At 37.8% G+C, this 17,619-nt stretch overlaps 1 protein-coding gene across 2 annotated transcripts in view; it reads right to left on the bottom strand.

Moving 5' to 3' along the window:
* LOC126372950 (protein TIS11) overlaps positions 1-16,453 on the bottom strand; it is a 40,772-nt gene extending 24,319 nt beyond the window's left edge. For both annotated transcript variants that reach the window (XM_050018866.1, XM_050018867.1), the window contains exon 1: positions 15,788-16,453. In XM_050018866.1, coding sequence (XP_049874823.1) covers positions 15,788-15,847 — 60 coding nt within the window. In that variant the 5' untranslated portion in view covers positions 15,848-16,453. The remainder of the gene's footprint in view (positions 1-15,787) is intronic.
* Between the last annotated feature and the right edge of the window lie 1,166 nt (positions 16,454-17,619).

Genomic DNA, 17,619 nt, shown 5'->3' with positions numbered 1-17,619 from the left:
TGTGTAAAAATATCGAGTGGTGCTCGTCGAGCGTTGTTTGATAACAAACAAGTAAATGTCACTTGCACGTCGAGCAAGGAAGTGTCGAGGCAACCAGTTTACAATTTATTTGTTTTGCATGTTGCGCCAAGAGCATTAAATACAGTATGAGATTTCTTTGACAATTTATTCGTACTTAAGCCATTAGTCGTCTGTAAAGTAAAAAATCAGTAATATCGATACACTGATTAACTGATTATTTGAAATCATTAAACAAGTTGGTATCAACATAATGAAGTATTTTACTATCATCTCTGTCTAGTCAGACAACTTAGTAAATCTTCTCTAGTAACAGACATTACGTAATAAGGTTTTGCCGCGCTTTTTATTAAGCACCCGAATGAGATTAAGTCATGCGCATTGTCAATGCTTATTGTAAAGACGCATACAGAAAGACGGAAAGGGAAATAGTATCTTCCTAGTCCAATTCGTTGTCAATCTAAAATGCTAATCAGTTCCTGTATGTAACAAAGAGTATCCGTTTGCAAGTAAATTACTGCTTATTATAAGGAAAATGCTCGACAACACTACAGAGAAATCAAACAAAAAAATGGATGAGGCATATGTTTGTTTAATGTCAAGTATGAATAATTACGAGGTGTGTACACAGCTTAAAGAGACTGGCTCGTGTAGTAGGAAGTGGCTGGAGACCTTGTGAAGTTCAACGCCATTGGTGATGACGAGAGGCCCACGCATTCTGCCTTCCTACAGTCGCTAGCCGCCACGCTTCCGCCATAGAGAAAACTAACCTTTGAGCTTTGCCTAGGGCCAAGCCGTGCCTCCCTATATTGCAACCGCAACTATTCCCTTTTATTACTCAACAGTCGCTATTTTTGCGAAAATGTCTGGTGTAATGCGAGGCACGTGAATACACGATGCGGGCTCCACCAGTCAAATGCCGCGCGTAAAAGGTTAACAAAACTTCGACGTAACAACCCGCATGCAATAGATTTAGATTCCACAAATTGCGTAATGAACCAATGTGACCGATTTAGCACTATCCATAATGTCTCTACATACCTACATTGCATAAACTTATACGTCCCACGGCTGGGCACAAGCCTCCTTTCAATGTCTTTACCAAACAAAGGACAGTCTCACCAAAGTGATTTCGACGGGAATCGAACCCGGACCTCCAGATCATGAGCCTGACGCTTTAACCACTAGAGCACGTAGGTTGCTAATCATAATAATGGCTCTACAGAATTATACATAGTTAGGAAAAAACGTGTTATTGTTAAGATATCGAATGTAATATTGATTGCGTTGGCGAAAGAAGGTCCACGACCGGAAAAGTAAGCTGTTTCCAAAATGGGCACGATGGATGGGTATGACACGACTTATGTAACACAAGCGACACTGACCTACCGCGGCCGGCGGCCGTGCGCGCCACTTTCCTTTCATTATTGACACACAATCTATAAACGAGCACTATCGCTGAGCTACGTGATGACAGATCAAAACACGATCCGAGAACTGATTTGCGAAATGGATAAGTCATTTACTATAAATAAGTTATTTGTGTTTAACGATAAAACAATGGCGGTGATTAGGCAGCGATAAATAAGCAGACTAGCGATAAGAAATGCAAACACACCACATAATAATGTAATTTGTTCCTAGTAATAAAAATGAATTTCCAGCAATTCTTTGATATTTTAAGATTTTCAAGTATTTCTAAGGAGAACCGGACCTATTTATTACGGCAGTAAAGAGCAATATTATAATGAGATACCACATCCATGTGCAGGGTATCGATTGTGAAAGGTGTTGGTAATGTAGCTACACGATCTGATCCGTGGGTGGTTCCTCCGCTATTGCGAAATACTCCTCGATTATTGTACGAGACGTGACGTCGAATGCAATAACTCCGCGACCGCATCGCCGATAACCATCGGCCATCATGGTGAAGCTAAACCCACTACCATCCAATCCCATGCTGGCCTGCTATACCCTTATGATTGACCAATTGTTGTCTCGATAACTTTGATACACTGCAACTATAGACAATTAATTGTCATTTATCGTCCGTTATCTATACAATAATGACAGAATAATACTCGACAATTTTATTCTCGAGGCGCTCGCTACGTAACGACTTTAATTGCCATATTATTATTAATGCGAAACGTGGGCTCAACCTTATCAAGCGGAATTGTTGTGTGTTTTTGAGGACAAAAGGTGATGATTTGATAAAGTAAAGCTAGTACAGTGCATGCAAGATATGCCTAGGTACAGACATCACGGAAAATGGGTGAAATTTAACAATGCTATGGTAATGGAATGATAGAACACGACGTTTTTAGAATAGGTCAGTTACCTAGTTGAACCAAACCAAATTACAATGACTAAACAAATAGAAGACAACATGGAACCCGGATGCATAATTTAATTATTAAACACTAGCAACAAGAATACAATGGGTCTGGTGACACATCTATCGCGACGCGAGGTCGACCGATTGCAGACCAATTGCGCAGCAAGCGTTTATATTTTAAAATAGGGATAGTTGCCCTACTTCCCTCCCTAGCAGTAAGTTATGGCACCCGCCAACCGACTTTAATGAGCAGGTAGGCCTGATTAACTAGTTACATAATTTCAATTGTTCGACTAAGGAAATATTACTCACAATGGTTGCACTTAACACGTACAAGATCTTGACATGGTCTGTTGTGGCGTAACGCTTGGCGTTGATATGTGGGTTGGTTACCTTTTAACGGTTTGGTATAACTGCATGAAATAATTAAAAAGAAGTTACTTGACGTAACTGACTGGCAAAGTGTAATTAAAAAAAGTTAAACCGACGTCAAAAACTGTCTAATAAAAAGTGGATCCCACGAATTCATGGAACCCCATATCAAATGATTAGAGATCAAAGACATTGTTATTAATTACGTAAAGCTATACCTAAATAACTTCCCAGAACCCTGATGACGTTTCTACGGAAACCCTAGGTTCCGCGAAACCCACTTTGAACGTGCAACATGGCATTCCATCTGTCTTTTACTTGCAGCGACTTCAGAAATTAGATTCTAACATTCCATTCAATACTAATTTTTACGGGTCAAATTGATAGCCTCCTTTTTTGAAGTCGGTTAACATATTTTTAATAATAATGTAGATCATAAAGAATCGTGTTCAATAAAAGTGAAAGAGATTTAAAATTTCGCTTCCTGTATAGCAGTACGTAGGACATAGCCGCACGGATTGTAATTGCGGCGTAATAGCCCACGTTTGTGCAACGGTCTTATGCAAACTGCAATCATGCGCAACGCATGACGCTCCAAGCCGACATTACCTCTCGCCTCAGTCACAGGATATTTCTTCACTTGGCGACCATTCACTATCGTCTCACAAAAAATGTTTCAAACTTTTCTGATGGAAAAATTCTGCGTGTCAGACCGTGAAATGAGAAAATTTCAGGTTTTCGCTAATAAAGATGGTAAATAATTAATTCATTGTGCAGACAAGTAGACTTGTTTACTTTGATGTTTTTAATTTATGCTATAGTGTGAAATGTGGAGACAGAAGTTGAAAAAGTGCTCAGGGTCTGTAATAGGTCAAGATAAGCACATTTTGTCGAGGTGTTGGCGCCGGCGCCTGCATCCGCGGTCGCGCCAGCCTCCGCTCGGCCGTGTCATTACGAAACGTAAAAGAAAGTTAAGACTGTTTCGGCCCGAGAATGTCGCTCTACTCGCCTTACCGCGCTCATGCTGTAATACATCTTCGCATGCTACCGCGTGACGTAATATGAACATGCACTTTTTTGTTTGTTTACCAAATATTGGGTCGCTTGCCTCAATTCTCGACTGATAACAACATTCATCTTCATCATTCCCCTTATACTACTAACACGCTATACACGAATTATTCAGATACAGATGCAAACCTTGACTAAATGCAGTTGAAAGTAACAGCAACTAGTAACTTAGTTACATTTAAACGGCAAGCAAACTTTCGCTTTAAGCAGCAGTTAAATTCGCCCGAGTGATAATTTCTAAGACAATACGAGATTAAGATAAGTTGATACCTCATAAATTCTATCAATCGAGAAATCGCTATGGATACATATCCGGTAGGGCGACATAGAGACACTGTAAGTGTAAATAGATACGCGAATAAGATTTATCTAGACCAATTACTGTGACCCTGTTTTGCTAAACTCGACCGGAATATTAAATTGTTGTTTTGATGTTGCGTAACTTGATGTTCTTTACGAGCAATTATGTAAAGTGGTGGATCGCATCGGACAAAGTAGGTGGGCGAGTGGTGGCCGCGCTCGGTAAAGGTAAAAGTGTTACGCGTTGTGCTGGATTCCGCGCGCGCGCTGTGACGCAACTGCGAATGTGTGCCAAAAGTGCAGTCGAGCCTTCGCTATTGATGCCGAGATAAACACGCCTACTTTCGACTACGAAGTGTAACTAACCACTTTTCGACACTGACAGTTTACGTTCAATACGTCTCACGCAGCGCTTAGCGATATGTTCTATTTATTTACTACTTCATATCACTTGAATATGAACGGATAAATGATAATAACGCATAATCTTAGATAACTCATGAACAAAAGAAACCATTTAACTTATCTGAATCTACGTAATAGTCATTTAATAAAACAACAATATTAAAGACACTTTCGTCGTTAAATAATGCTACAGTACTTGACATTACTATTTACCTAGAGCATTAACCGCTTTGTGAAAGTAACTAGTTTAAAATCCAGCAGTTATCAGCGACCGTCTTGTAAAGAATGCTTTGAACAAAAATAACCACATTGTTATATTTACAACAACACTAGACTAATGAACGTTTCCAGCGGTTATCAGCCCGAGATAAGATAGAATGGAGTACAGTACCCCTTTGTTTATGCAGTGCACTCCGCCATATAAGGCCTGATACGCATTATCATCACATGAGTACTTACTATTTGCTCCACTGGATATCATGTCTCTTTTCTATTGTCTACTGAGTTTACTATTTTTATATTTTGTTTTTACTAAGACATACACTGTAATAATAGCACTAAGGTGATGACCTTAGTGCATTATATATGTATCTTGCTTAATATACAAACTTGTTTGCAGAATTATTGCTAATGGATTCATGAGGTAGTATTCAAATTTGAGTTCTCATAAGCAGCAGTTGTTACAAGAGCGTTTATATTTCACTCGCACGATAGATGAGTCTATCTGGTCGTTCAACAAAGCTTGAAATGCGTCTTACTACAGTAAATGTGACGTCGTGCCATAAACTCCACAAATAAAAATATAATTGACATAACTAAGCCATAACTTAATGATGTTTCACATCCTGTATACCATTGACTTATGTTAACATGTATACGTAGCGGAAAAATGAAATAGTGTTTTATGACATTAAATGCAATGATATTCTCTTTATAGGACGCTTGGGCAACGTGAGCCGTCGTGTAATTAAAGCGTTCGCTTCCAACTCATGGCAAAAACGTATTTCCATTTAATGCTCGTAATAATAATGCACGTGGGTTTTATCGAATCGACTGTTTTTTTTTCCATCGTTGATTATTTTAAAATTTCACAATCGATTGCGTAAAATACTACTTTAGGAGTTATTGAAATGCCTGTTATGTTTAATAAATTTATGTATTTATTGGCGCACAGAAAACTAAAGTAGGTAAACGCGACAGGTCAGTAGTAAAGTTGTGTAAACGTTCGTTAGTATTGGGAACCTTCCATTGAAATGTGAAGCTAAACAAAGAGACATAGGAACCAACGGCCGTGGGCGGAGCGCGACAATGTCGTTTGGCCGGCAATGAACCCTCGCATTTGCTCTGCCGAAACAATTAGCAGACCGCCGCGAATACTACTTATTTACTAATACCCGCCAGCCAATGGCGTCTGCCCAGTGCCTACGGCGACTCCAATAGATTTTTATGTATGTCCCCATAGTGACGCTTGTCTCTAAACTCTCCCATTAAAAATAACTTACGTATGATTCAATACTTCGTTAACTTCTCGTGTTTTCTGTTGCGTAATGTAAATAACGTGACTGATAGCGTAAAATGTACGTTATACGCTTGCCGGTATAAGTTGAGACTTCTGTACAGCACAGCTCCACACTTATGTTGTCTACAAAAGATTCTTTGTGAATACGATGAACAGCCTGTTTTGTAACCGGTGACTCAAACAGATACCAAAATGGACGAGCCAATGAAGATAAGCAATCAACCAACCTGCACAATAATACTAAGGTCAATTATGCCATTTCATTAACATATCTTAGACTTTCTGTTCGCTGTGCAGTCAAAAAAGAAAAAGAAAAACATGTAGGTTATGTATCATATTTTGCAAATTTTAACGTCTTTTGTTTGGTACAACTTAATGGCTTATTATGAGTACCTGTTACTCGATAGATTTGCCTTTCAAATCCATTGCATTCACTTTTCCGTACCTAACCGATCGGTTATGGAAAGGAGTTCATAAATACTTTCAATACTACTGTGAAGGTCGTTAGTTGACATGTCGATGAAATTGATTTTGTTTTTCACTTTTATTTGGATAGCAGGTTTTTAGTTAGCCTTGTCATAAACGTTAAGTTTTTGGTAAGGTGGGTGGCAAGGCGATTGTCGCAACGATGCGGAGTCGCGTCGTAAAACCTCCGACATTACCTCGAATCAGTGTCTAGTGTTTATGAACGTCGACGCATAATGGCATCTCCGCATTGAGCAACTGCCAGCCCAAGGCGAACCACATATTAAAAATCTAAACAATGTTCACATGTGTTTGGAAAGCGCGACACCTTGACGACTGTGTTTGACCAGTGAGCAGTGTGAGCAGGCATCGGAGGGGCGAGTGCGCGAGGGAGCGGCCAGCGCGTCCTCAATGCGAGGCCGCCGGCCGTTGCGCCGCCAGGGACAAAGGGTTGACTCACGTCCGTACTCTTGACGGAGAAAGGAGCTCGGCTAAAAATAGTACACTGGTGGTTATGAGACGACCGTTGACCAAGCCTACGCAGCGCGCTACTTGCCCTCTTGCCCCGAGCAATCAACTACTTAAAACTTCGCTAGCGATTTGGTCTCCGTCTGTCACTACAAATCATAAAATAATTCCTCAGAATACATTTTACTCACATACAGCAGTCGAATGATCAACAATACCTACATCAAACAAGCAAGTATTATGAAGCGCTAATCAAATGGTGGCGACCGGTTTCAATCAATATCATGGTAGAGTTTTCCTCGGCCCTGCGTTTCATTTCGTTACATAACAGCAGCGAATGCATTTCTGTATGTATGTACGTGACAGATAAAACTTGGAGGGCCCATATTGGAACGTAACACAAGCCTCGATAGATGACGGTTGAAAAGTACTCGAGTTGCAATGCGATAGCAAAACGGCTTGTTGTTGCAAGTCCCACGCGGAATTGAATTTCGCCGATGGAGCATGAGAGGAAATATTCTAAAATTACTTATTGTGTTGTACAAACGAATGCTGCGCTGGCTACTGTGCTCCCACGATCGGCGCGTATTGTTTGCGTTGCACTCGAAGGTTTCTGCAACGTCTAGTTGTTGAGAAACGACACGGCGACTTTGAGGCTAAACCGGCTGTTTGAGAAATCATTCGAGCTTAGATTGCGAAAAGCGTGGAAAGTTTGAGCATTTGCTAACAACATATTATTTATGCAGAAATTGAAATCTTTGATAGTGGTAGGAGACCTTATGTTGCTACTTGCAACTTACTTAAATCGGACAGAAATGCGAGTTGTGGTCTTCAATATATTTCTCAGTTCAATGACAAGTGTTACGCGAAAAAAGTGGTCCAGCAGGGCAAGCCCACATTTCCGCGGAAGTTTACACGGTGACGCGTGACAACATTTAGGCTGTGTTTTGTGTGGGTACACAATGCCTTTATCGGCACACGTGGCAAGTTAATCTCGTCGCGTGACGACCTCCGCGTCTGCAACCGCTGCTGATTGCGTACTCCAGGCAAATTTATTTGAATTCGGCTAAAGTAGGTACGCATGCTATGAATTAATACAAACAAGTATTACTCGCCGTTTTTATTTCCTCTATCTATTTCATCAGAAAGGCAAATGACAAACCGGGAACTAAAACCTAGCTGCAATGTTGACATGAAATAATGCCAGTGTTTACGCGGAGGCAGAGACAATACAATATAGTAAGCTATAAAATAACGGAGTTGAGGTTATCGTGATGCTGATAAAGCAGACTTCCTCTCATTATATTGGTAAGATCTAGGAGTAATTGTGCGCCGTATGAGTTGCATGCGGGCGCACGCTCGGCCGCTCCACGTGATTACACGGCTTACTGCCCGACTGACCAGCGAAACTATTGCCACTTGCATGACCCAAACAATCCACCAATACGCTACACATTCCAACGCAAATAGCTGAAAACCTTAATAGATTAACCGGAGCGCTTTCGAAGCCTTTCGGTTATATGACGTAATTGCAATCGGTTGAGTAGCACTGATATTTAAATTAAATACATAAGTTACTGTTCCGTTCATAATACTTAACCTCACTCGTAATCAAAAATAGTTTCAGAATACGTCATAACCTAGTCCATTTAGTAAACTAGAATATAATAAAAACAGTTAATTTTTTTGTTCTAAACCAATTGACGAAGTGTGGTGGAACATGTAAAACTATTCAGGTTAACAAGACAAACTTTCTTTGTTTCAACTTCAAGTTAACCGTAATATAATGACACAATAAACAGACAGGATAAATAATGAGTAATTACTGTTAATATAAAACTGATGTCAGACTTCGTACTTTGCAAATTCAAAATAAACAAGAGGTAAATTAATTAAATAGCACCACAATTTATGCAGTATTGTTGCCATAATAGATAGACCACAGGTTGCATTTAAATAACATTGAAAAAATATTCTTATATTGAATAGTAGACTGGGGAAATGGTAAATAATACGTAACCTTCCCCTGATTTAGCAAGAAAAGAGATCCCCTACAAATTATCTGAGCCTTCTCTGCTTCCAATAGATCCAGGCACAAAGAAGAGCCAGGGGACAAAGAAATCTTTTATCTGAGGGCAAGAGTGGCACAAAAAATAATACCAAACATAATGGCGAGCGGTTGTATTTGTAAATAGGCGGCAGGTAGACGGTTGTAGGTGTATTCACGTGTTCAACGGTTTTGGAAAAGATTTTTTTGCTTAAGGGATCCGAACGAAACTATCAAAATAAAGAAAAGCAAAAAATGTCACGCACCTTTCAAAATTCCCATTACGCTATATTTTTTGGATACTGGGTGATAGGTACTATAGGTATATATTTACTGCACATAACACGAAGACGTGATATCGACAAATTAGTATCAAGGATAAAGCCTTATTTACAAATAAACTACATAATGAACAAAAGGTCATTGAATCTTTCTGTTCCATTTCGAGAATTTCATTTAAATATTTAAAAACCTATCAAATCGTTTCAACCCGAGGTTTCAGTTTCCTTGACAATTTATTTTCGGAGTTTTGCATTGTATAATATTGAAAGAAGGTTAAACAATTGACAAACTCTCAACCTATGACCCTTTGCATTATACGCATGTGTTATTCTAAACAGAATACCTACACCATAATATATACGTGCAACCCTAAGCAACAAGTGTGTTTTACGCAAGAAAAAGACCACAAAAACTCTGAAGCAGGTATGTATACGAGAAGCAAACCATTTATAACCATGTGAATTAGCTAATAGAACCGGTTTTGCTTCGGCTACCCATACGCCCGAAACTCGTTTTGTTCAAGCGATAATGATCTTTATGGCTGAGGACTTAAGAAGCGTTTTGTGGCAGTAGGAGATGATAATATGAGCCATACCACTTAACCGCGACGTTGTTCACCCCTGCAGAGTTTGGAAAAAGATCATCGCCTTGCGAGTGTGGTACGATACGACATGGCGGCTGTATATAAAAGGAAATAATACGAGTTCGCTGTGGGCTAAGATTAATTGAATCAACTCCGGCACAGGTCCGGGTCTATGTACTCATAATAGAGTGATTCAAATAACATACATTTAATAGGGTCGTTATTAAGACTGGACGTTAAAAAAAAAACATACTATTTTTAATATTTTTTTCTTGTGTTGTTAGTTACTCGGATATGATACACATTACAACTGCAATCAATATCGGTGTTCTAAGAGTAATATCATGAACGTGACATGTTACTGGTTCGGTTCGTAGAAATTAGAAATGTTGGGCAATTCCGAAATTCGCCATATAGTGCTCAAAGGCACACCAGAATTGAAATTGAAAAGGAAAATTCTGTACCGTCGGTGAAAAGTAATACAACTCGAGTTGTATCACTTTTGAGTTATTAGCACACACTTCATGTTCAAAAAATTCTCTTTCTTTCTGTCTAATTCTCGTAACTGTAGCTATTATAAATACGGAGATAATTTTTGTGTTCAGTGATATAAGTACTGTTTGTGAAGGATTCATGCTGTTATAACACGTGTAACATAATTCATCTTAACTTGCATCAAAGTGAAATGAAGATTTTCATTAAATATTTAGGTGTAAGTAAATGCAACTCAACATATATTAAAATACACGCCATCCTTGAATTCTCACGGTCCGTGTTTAATGATATAATTTTAGTTGTAACATCAAACACCAAATTTATTTTTTCGTGAAAATTAATATAAATTAATATATATCAAAATATTTCAGAAAATACGATCTTGGATATCAATAACATGTCGTGTATAATGATACATACAAGCCACCAGTGTGTATCTTAGGGTAACCTCCGCATAAACCTGTCTATGGGAAGCCATTTTGTCTAGAGCCACAGCAAACCATATCTGATCCGCATTGCGAATGGGTATAGGTTACGTTAGTACTTCAGACCAAACCGTGTTTTTTCTCTTTCTGTTATAACCACCTTGTAGTACTTAATAATAGTACCTCAATAAGTTGTGGGTCCTGATCATGGCGTCGATATCACCATGGCAGGGTTAGTCAAGAGGTATTTGAGATTTGTCATAACTGTCATTAGTCTCCTTCCCTTAGCTCGAAGCATAGCTGTTTTACATAGTTTTCTTGATTACATGCAAGTTAAGCGGTGGCAGATGGAACGCTGCTTTCATTGCCAAGGAGGTTGTAGACGTGAAATAATAGCTCCAAATATTATCAAGCTCCAATTAATATGCAAGCCATTCAATACACGCTGGTTAGATCTTTGATGCAAGCGCCGGTAGTGGTATTTTTGAACCTACACAGCTGTAGATGATCGTACATACTTTTGGGTTTAAGGTCCCACTGGGATCCAGCTTGGCATCGGCAGCATCGGGATCTGCCACATCTTCTCAAAAGAAGATTACCAGTTTCTCAAACACGTTGAATGGTGTAAATTGGTCGAGCTTTCTCGTCTTTATAAAGGGAATAACTACTCTGAACTCTGTGCACCACCGTTAAATTGTTTTTTCTATATTTTGATTATATAAGAGAGAATTACGCAAAGAACCGTGAAAAATGGAAAGAGGAAGGGGAGGCCTTTGCCCAGCAGTGGGGTCTTGTAGGATAAATTAGATTAGAATAAATAATTGGCAACACCACGGGCACAACCCCTTAATTAAACCAGGTCACAAAGTTTGTAGAAATCCCAGGAGGTATTTGAGCTTCTTAAAGGAGCTGGTTGGCTTACATAGTCAACAAAAGCACGCATAATGGACCACTTGCGTTTATGCGGAAAACTGAGCCCATTAAAGTAACATTAGATATGGGACATTTGTCCATACATGTTGTGCCGACCCCACCTAGAGTGGGATAAAGGCAGGAGGATGATGATGATATAGTGGGAAGTTTGCCCACTTCACAATAGTGGTCCATACGCGAGGATACGCGGAACGTGTGCTTACGTGTAAAGTTTTGCGGAAACGAACTCATTTAGCTTAACCATAACAGACCATGGTAAAGGTGATAAGACCTACCCTGAGGATAGCCCTGTGTAACCTATAGGTTTGAAGGTGAACCAATGATCTTCATTTTCACTACTTATTCTTATCGTCAACATTGATTCGACTCCGTTTATAGTTCTGTCAATGTTGCGGGCTACCATTAGACCGGGAATTTAGATAATTCGAAGTATTGAATTATCAAAACCTCTGTGGAAATGCGCCCTTCGATCGCCGGGCAAGTTTTGCTCATTTTCTTCGTGATACATGTATACTTTAGGGGATTTTGATTGTGGAATGAGTTGTAATCTTTTAAATAGTTTCAGCAGTAAAGAAGTAACACTAACCAGTTTGTGTGATTTTGGTTTAAAAGTACGTAGGTACATCACTTTTATCTCCAGGCCGTGCTGCCAGGCTAGCCCGAAACATTCCTAATGACCAGTCTTAATATGATTCCTCTTACCTTTATTTGTTAGGGGTGGAAATATTATCATAATTGAATTTGTAACATGAACCAACAATGGTTTTGATTAGGGGCGTAGTGTGGTGGACAAAATGTGTTTGTAGCGGGCAGCAGTGGTGGCTTTGACCGGTTATTTATGAGTTTTGAAAGTAAAATCATAACAAAAATATTTTATTATCGCCACCTTACACTATAATACGTGTAACATCTTTATACGTATGTATTTATTACTAGAAATTCGTAAAAACATGTATCATTTTACACAATAAAACCGAAAAAATAAATCAAGTTATACCACTTGACACAAATTCGTTATAGTTTATCGTTTGTGTCAATTGATATAAGTTACGTTTCTTTACTCTTTAAAGAAAATAAATAGAATTTTGCCTTTCTACAACTTCATAAAATAAACTTGCTTCCAAGACATTTTGTTTTTTGTACAATAAGACTGTAAAATTATTAATTGAAATATGATATATCAACGATGACTTTGTATAGTTATGTGTGTAAAAAGGTATATGTAGACTTGTATCAATTTACACAGTATAAAAGTTGGTGTCAACTGATACATGTAATTTATTTTGATCCTCTACTATTTCTGTTTAGGTTCTAAATATAACTAAATATTAGAAAAGAAACCTTCCATCATCACCTATCGACACATCTAACTTCTGTTCCATTATTCCTTATAAGTCACGAGCTACAATATTTTTAACTTTAAACTCGATTTTCTCAAAACTTCAATTTTGGACTTGTATTACTTTTCACCGACGGTACAGAATTGTGCCTACTAATACTGGTCATTATTATACTCGCTCCTTGTTCGAGAGGTTTTTAACAGTGTAGTCTACGTCTTATACTCCAGCATCGTCACAAAAACCGTAATTACTTACAGGTAAGTTCGTTTAATCTCATAATTATTATTAATCAACTGTCGGATACTAAGGAAATATAACGTAGCGAATAAATTGTCAAAGGCGACGTAGGCAACAAGTAACAAGCCACCCCTGGTTACTTCCGCGGTAGACAGACTGGTAAACCTTCAAGCTACTTTTACTTTTCCTAGGAAACGGGCCTGCCTAGACGAGTCGGATTCTCGGACTGTCTCACTGATTACCTGGCTGTACTGAGGCCGATTAACATTATTCTTTTTTAATAAAAAATTCTTTTTTAATAAAAAAGAATAATGTTAAGCTAATCATATAAACATAATTCATAAACAACTTTAATACTTCATACGTAACGACTGGTAAACCTTGAATTGCCTGCCTGGAAATAAATGCTGGACTTAGAATAGGAATGGCGATGCAGAGAGTACGTAAGGAACATTAAGATATTGATTTTTCTAAAATTAAAGGCAAAATATCTTAATAACAGAAATTGATTTTAACAAAGCTTTGAAAAGTCATGTGAATATTCAGTACTTCGACCACATTGCTGCAACAGAAAATGCTTACAGCAGCAGCATAATATTTCTAAAAATGAATTTACCTGAAGTGTACCTATAAGGTATTGCTAGTTCCGAACAGTCTTGGCTAGCGACATAGCAACACAGGCCTACACTAGTCACCGCAACTGGTTTTACTTACCTACCTATTTCCCGTATCGTGCTTACGGTTGCCACCCCTATTCTATGTTTTAACAGGGATGTTAAACTATCGGAAATCCGAAAATAAAGAACCGATTTAAAAGTTTCGGATAATTTCCGATAGGGTCGTAGTCTAAATGAAATACCTAGATAGGTACCTAACCTACGTTACAGGTTTTTCTTTCGGCGCAGCCGAACCGACTCCGCGTCCTCGCAATGTTTATTTTTTATATCGCTTCAGTCGCAACAGTCAGTCATAGTGGGATTACTTATGAAATTTTACATTCATTTTAATGAATGACTCATAAAATAATGTCTGGTATTTATTACCTATTTAGGTATAATTTACTTTTATAGGTAGTTTTTAAAAAAAATAATTTTCCGTAACCGAAACTAATGAATATTCCCAAATTAATATTCGTATCCAAAACCGCAATGTAATATCCATAGCATCCCTGGTTTTCAGTCATAGAGTTTATAGATAGAGACCGATATTTTGTACCTACTTAGGTACTTTTTAAATATTAAAATACCTAGATAATCAAATAGGTAACAATTGCATCAGAAGCTTTATACATAACTAAAAAATACGAAAATTGACATTTCTAGGGAAAATACTGGCAATGTCGAAATTGGGTCAGATTTGGAACACTTGCTGTCTATGACGTTTTACCGGCTGATAGTCAAACCAAAGAGAATAAAATCATTACCTACACTACCATTGCGCTAAGGGCTAATAATATTAATACCTAACAATATACCTATAAGCATACAATAACTATGCCTAAATTAGTTTAGGGTATTTATTTATTAAATAGAGTAAGTAGGTAGGTGACTGGGTGTACTGCGCCTGCGCCTGAAAACGGTGACAACCTTGTTGGGCCATGATGGTCCAACAGGGTTGCAAAACCATACGCTTATAGCTTGGATTGTAGGTCCTACCTACCTAGGTACCAAATGAAATTAGATTTCGAAGTTCCTCTATAGGTAGGTATATTAAATAGCCTAGGCGTTTGTGTGTAGATATAGGTACTTACCTAGTTGTCATATACTTAAGAGAATGAAGTACGAAGAAAGTACCTAGGTAGGTTCGTAGGTAGGTACCTACCAACCTAGCTACACAGATAATCATTTTTCAATTTTACGATGTTTATCTTTCCTAGCCTATATTTAATACCACGTTTACTATTTTATTGTAGGTACCTACCTACCTACCTAAGTTTTCCGCCAGATATTATATAGGTAGTATTATCAACACAAATTTAAATTCAAAGTTTTGGAGTTTGTTTTTACTTATTATGTAAGAAATAAGAATTCTGCAAGGTCAGTCAAGTCGGGTTATGGTAACTTTGAAGTTACTTAAACGTTGAAATGTTAAAAAGATTAAGGCTATTTCATTTACCTACCAACTTAATATTTGATTACAATATTTTACTCTACAATAAAACGGTAGATAGGTAGGTAAAAACAGGCTGTATTATATAGATAAAACCGTAGAAAATAATCACAAATAGAATTTATCAGGCAGGTAGGTAGGTATTATACGCTATACCCACTTAGGTAGGTAGGTACATAGGTAATAGGTATGCAAGCACGATTGATAAGGTAAACAAATAATTTCTGTGATGATTACACAAGTTGTTTTTGAATGAAATGCGTACCTACCTAATTAGGTACGTAGGTATAGCATGCAAAACATTGTAGAAGCACTAAATGCAGCAAGGTTATTTTTCATTATGCAAGACGGTCAGAAGCAAATTAATAAATTAAACTTACCTTCAAAAGCAGATCACCAAAGTCGTACAGCGCAGACTGATGCATGATGGCAGTAGACATTGTAAATCAACTCGTCACTTATTCCAGGTTTTTAGTGGTAATTTTATCTCTGGAGCAAAATCTGCAAACTAATCCACTGAAGCACGGGTAGGTATGTCAGGTCGACGAACTCACTATAATTTTAGGTTGTGTGTTGGAAAGTTCACGATAGTTTTAACGAGAATTTTATGAAAACCTTTGTAAATACAATAATGTAATTAGCAAAATCGATGCGTTTTTGTTTTTTGTTCGGTGACCACAGATTGTGTCCGAACTAGTAGGCCGAGGGCGAGATATTTTTTTCTAAGCCCTTCACGCCACAACTGTGATTTTTGAACACAATTTCGCAAACGTTGCGAAAATGTACAAAACAGTCCTTTGTTTCGAAATGTCTTCACTTTTTCGCGTCTATACGGAAATATACAATTTTGGCCAATATTTTGCGCGAACGACGTCGTTGTCAACTTCCAATATAAAAACTTTTTTCAGTTATCACGACCGTAGACTCCAAAATGTATTAATTCTGGCCGTACAATCGTAAGATAAAAAAAAAATCGCAGCTTCAACGTCCGCGTAAAACGCACCGCACGTTCATTCCGTATCACGCTTGCTCGCGCACTGAGCCGGCAGCGGGCGGGTGGATTTTGTTTTCAAATCAAACAGCGCGATCACGTTTTGGAGCGAGATTCGTTGCTACTCGGCTGCGTTCGGCTTCTTTCGACAATATTCGACTGTTTTGATGGTTTTGTTGTTTGCATTTGCATCGCACCACAATACTCAAAGGGGGTGCTTGCCTATGTATTTATTTATGTGTTATTTTTTTTTATTTACTTAGCTTATAACTTATGTATGGATTTTATATTCATGTTTGCATTTTTTTTCCTTTCATTCGTAGTGGGAATATACACCGACTAGTCGGCCAATATCACAGTCGCGTTCAAAATGACGATACCTAATACCTACTTAGGTAGGTACCTACCTACTTGAAATAAAAACCCAGTGAATTTTAATTGGGTATACAATAATTAACCTAAATCAGACCAATTTACACTCACACATTCCGCATATATGTATAGGTACCTAGCTAGGTTGGTAGGTACCTAATATTTATTGTCATGAGTGCTTATGTTATGTATGTAGGTATTCCCTATAGTTTCGTATTATTCCTTAATCTATGGTTTCGTGTAGGTAGGTTGGTAACATCCTATATTTCCAACTTCTGAAACAGTATTTTCCTATACAGTAGGTACCTACCTACCTACTCACTGGCCTTATTTTTATTTTATTTGGTATTATTATTATAGGTAATTAAAACACATAGCCATTACGTAGATAGGTACCTATACAAAAAATGTAACAAAACCAGAAAGATACTTTACGTTAGCCGACTAATCGGCTAGTTGTCGCCAGATCTGTGTAGTCGGGTCATCTCTAATTATTACTTATTGTAAAAACGAATTAGGTAAGCAGGTATCTATCTATTAATTATTTCAATTTTAGTATAATTACCTACTTAATCATAGCGATACAGGGTAGATAAGGTAGGTAACAGGTTAGGTATTATTGTAGTGTATTACTTATTAATTACGGCTATTTAATTTAGCAAGTAGAGCTAATTTATTGAGTGTGATCATGACTGTCATGATGTCATCCATTGCACAGAAAGAAACCTACTTATTAAATATTTTTTTATCTCTATTAGGTAACCTACCAATCTACTTACTGTACTTAGGTAAGTACCAAAAATTTTTATTGCCTACTTTTAATTTATATTAAATAGATTTAGATATGCC

Source organism: Pectinophora gossypiella, chromosome 15, assembly GCF_024362695.1.
Source record: "Pectinophora gossypiella chromosome 15, ilPecGoss1.1, whole genome shotgun sequence".
NCBI lineage: Eukaryota > Metazoa > Arthropoda > Insecta > Lepidoptera > Gelechiidae > Pectinophora > Pectinophora gossypiella.
The sequence above is the reverse complement of the archived record's forward strand: the minus strand, read 5'-3'. Positions and strand labels throughout refer to the sequence as shown.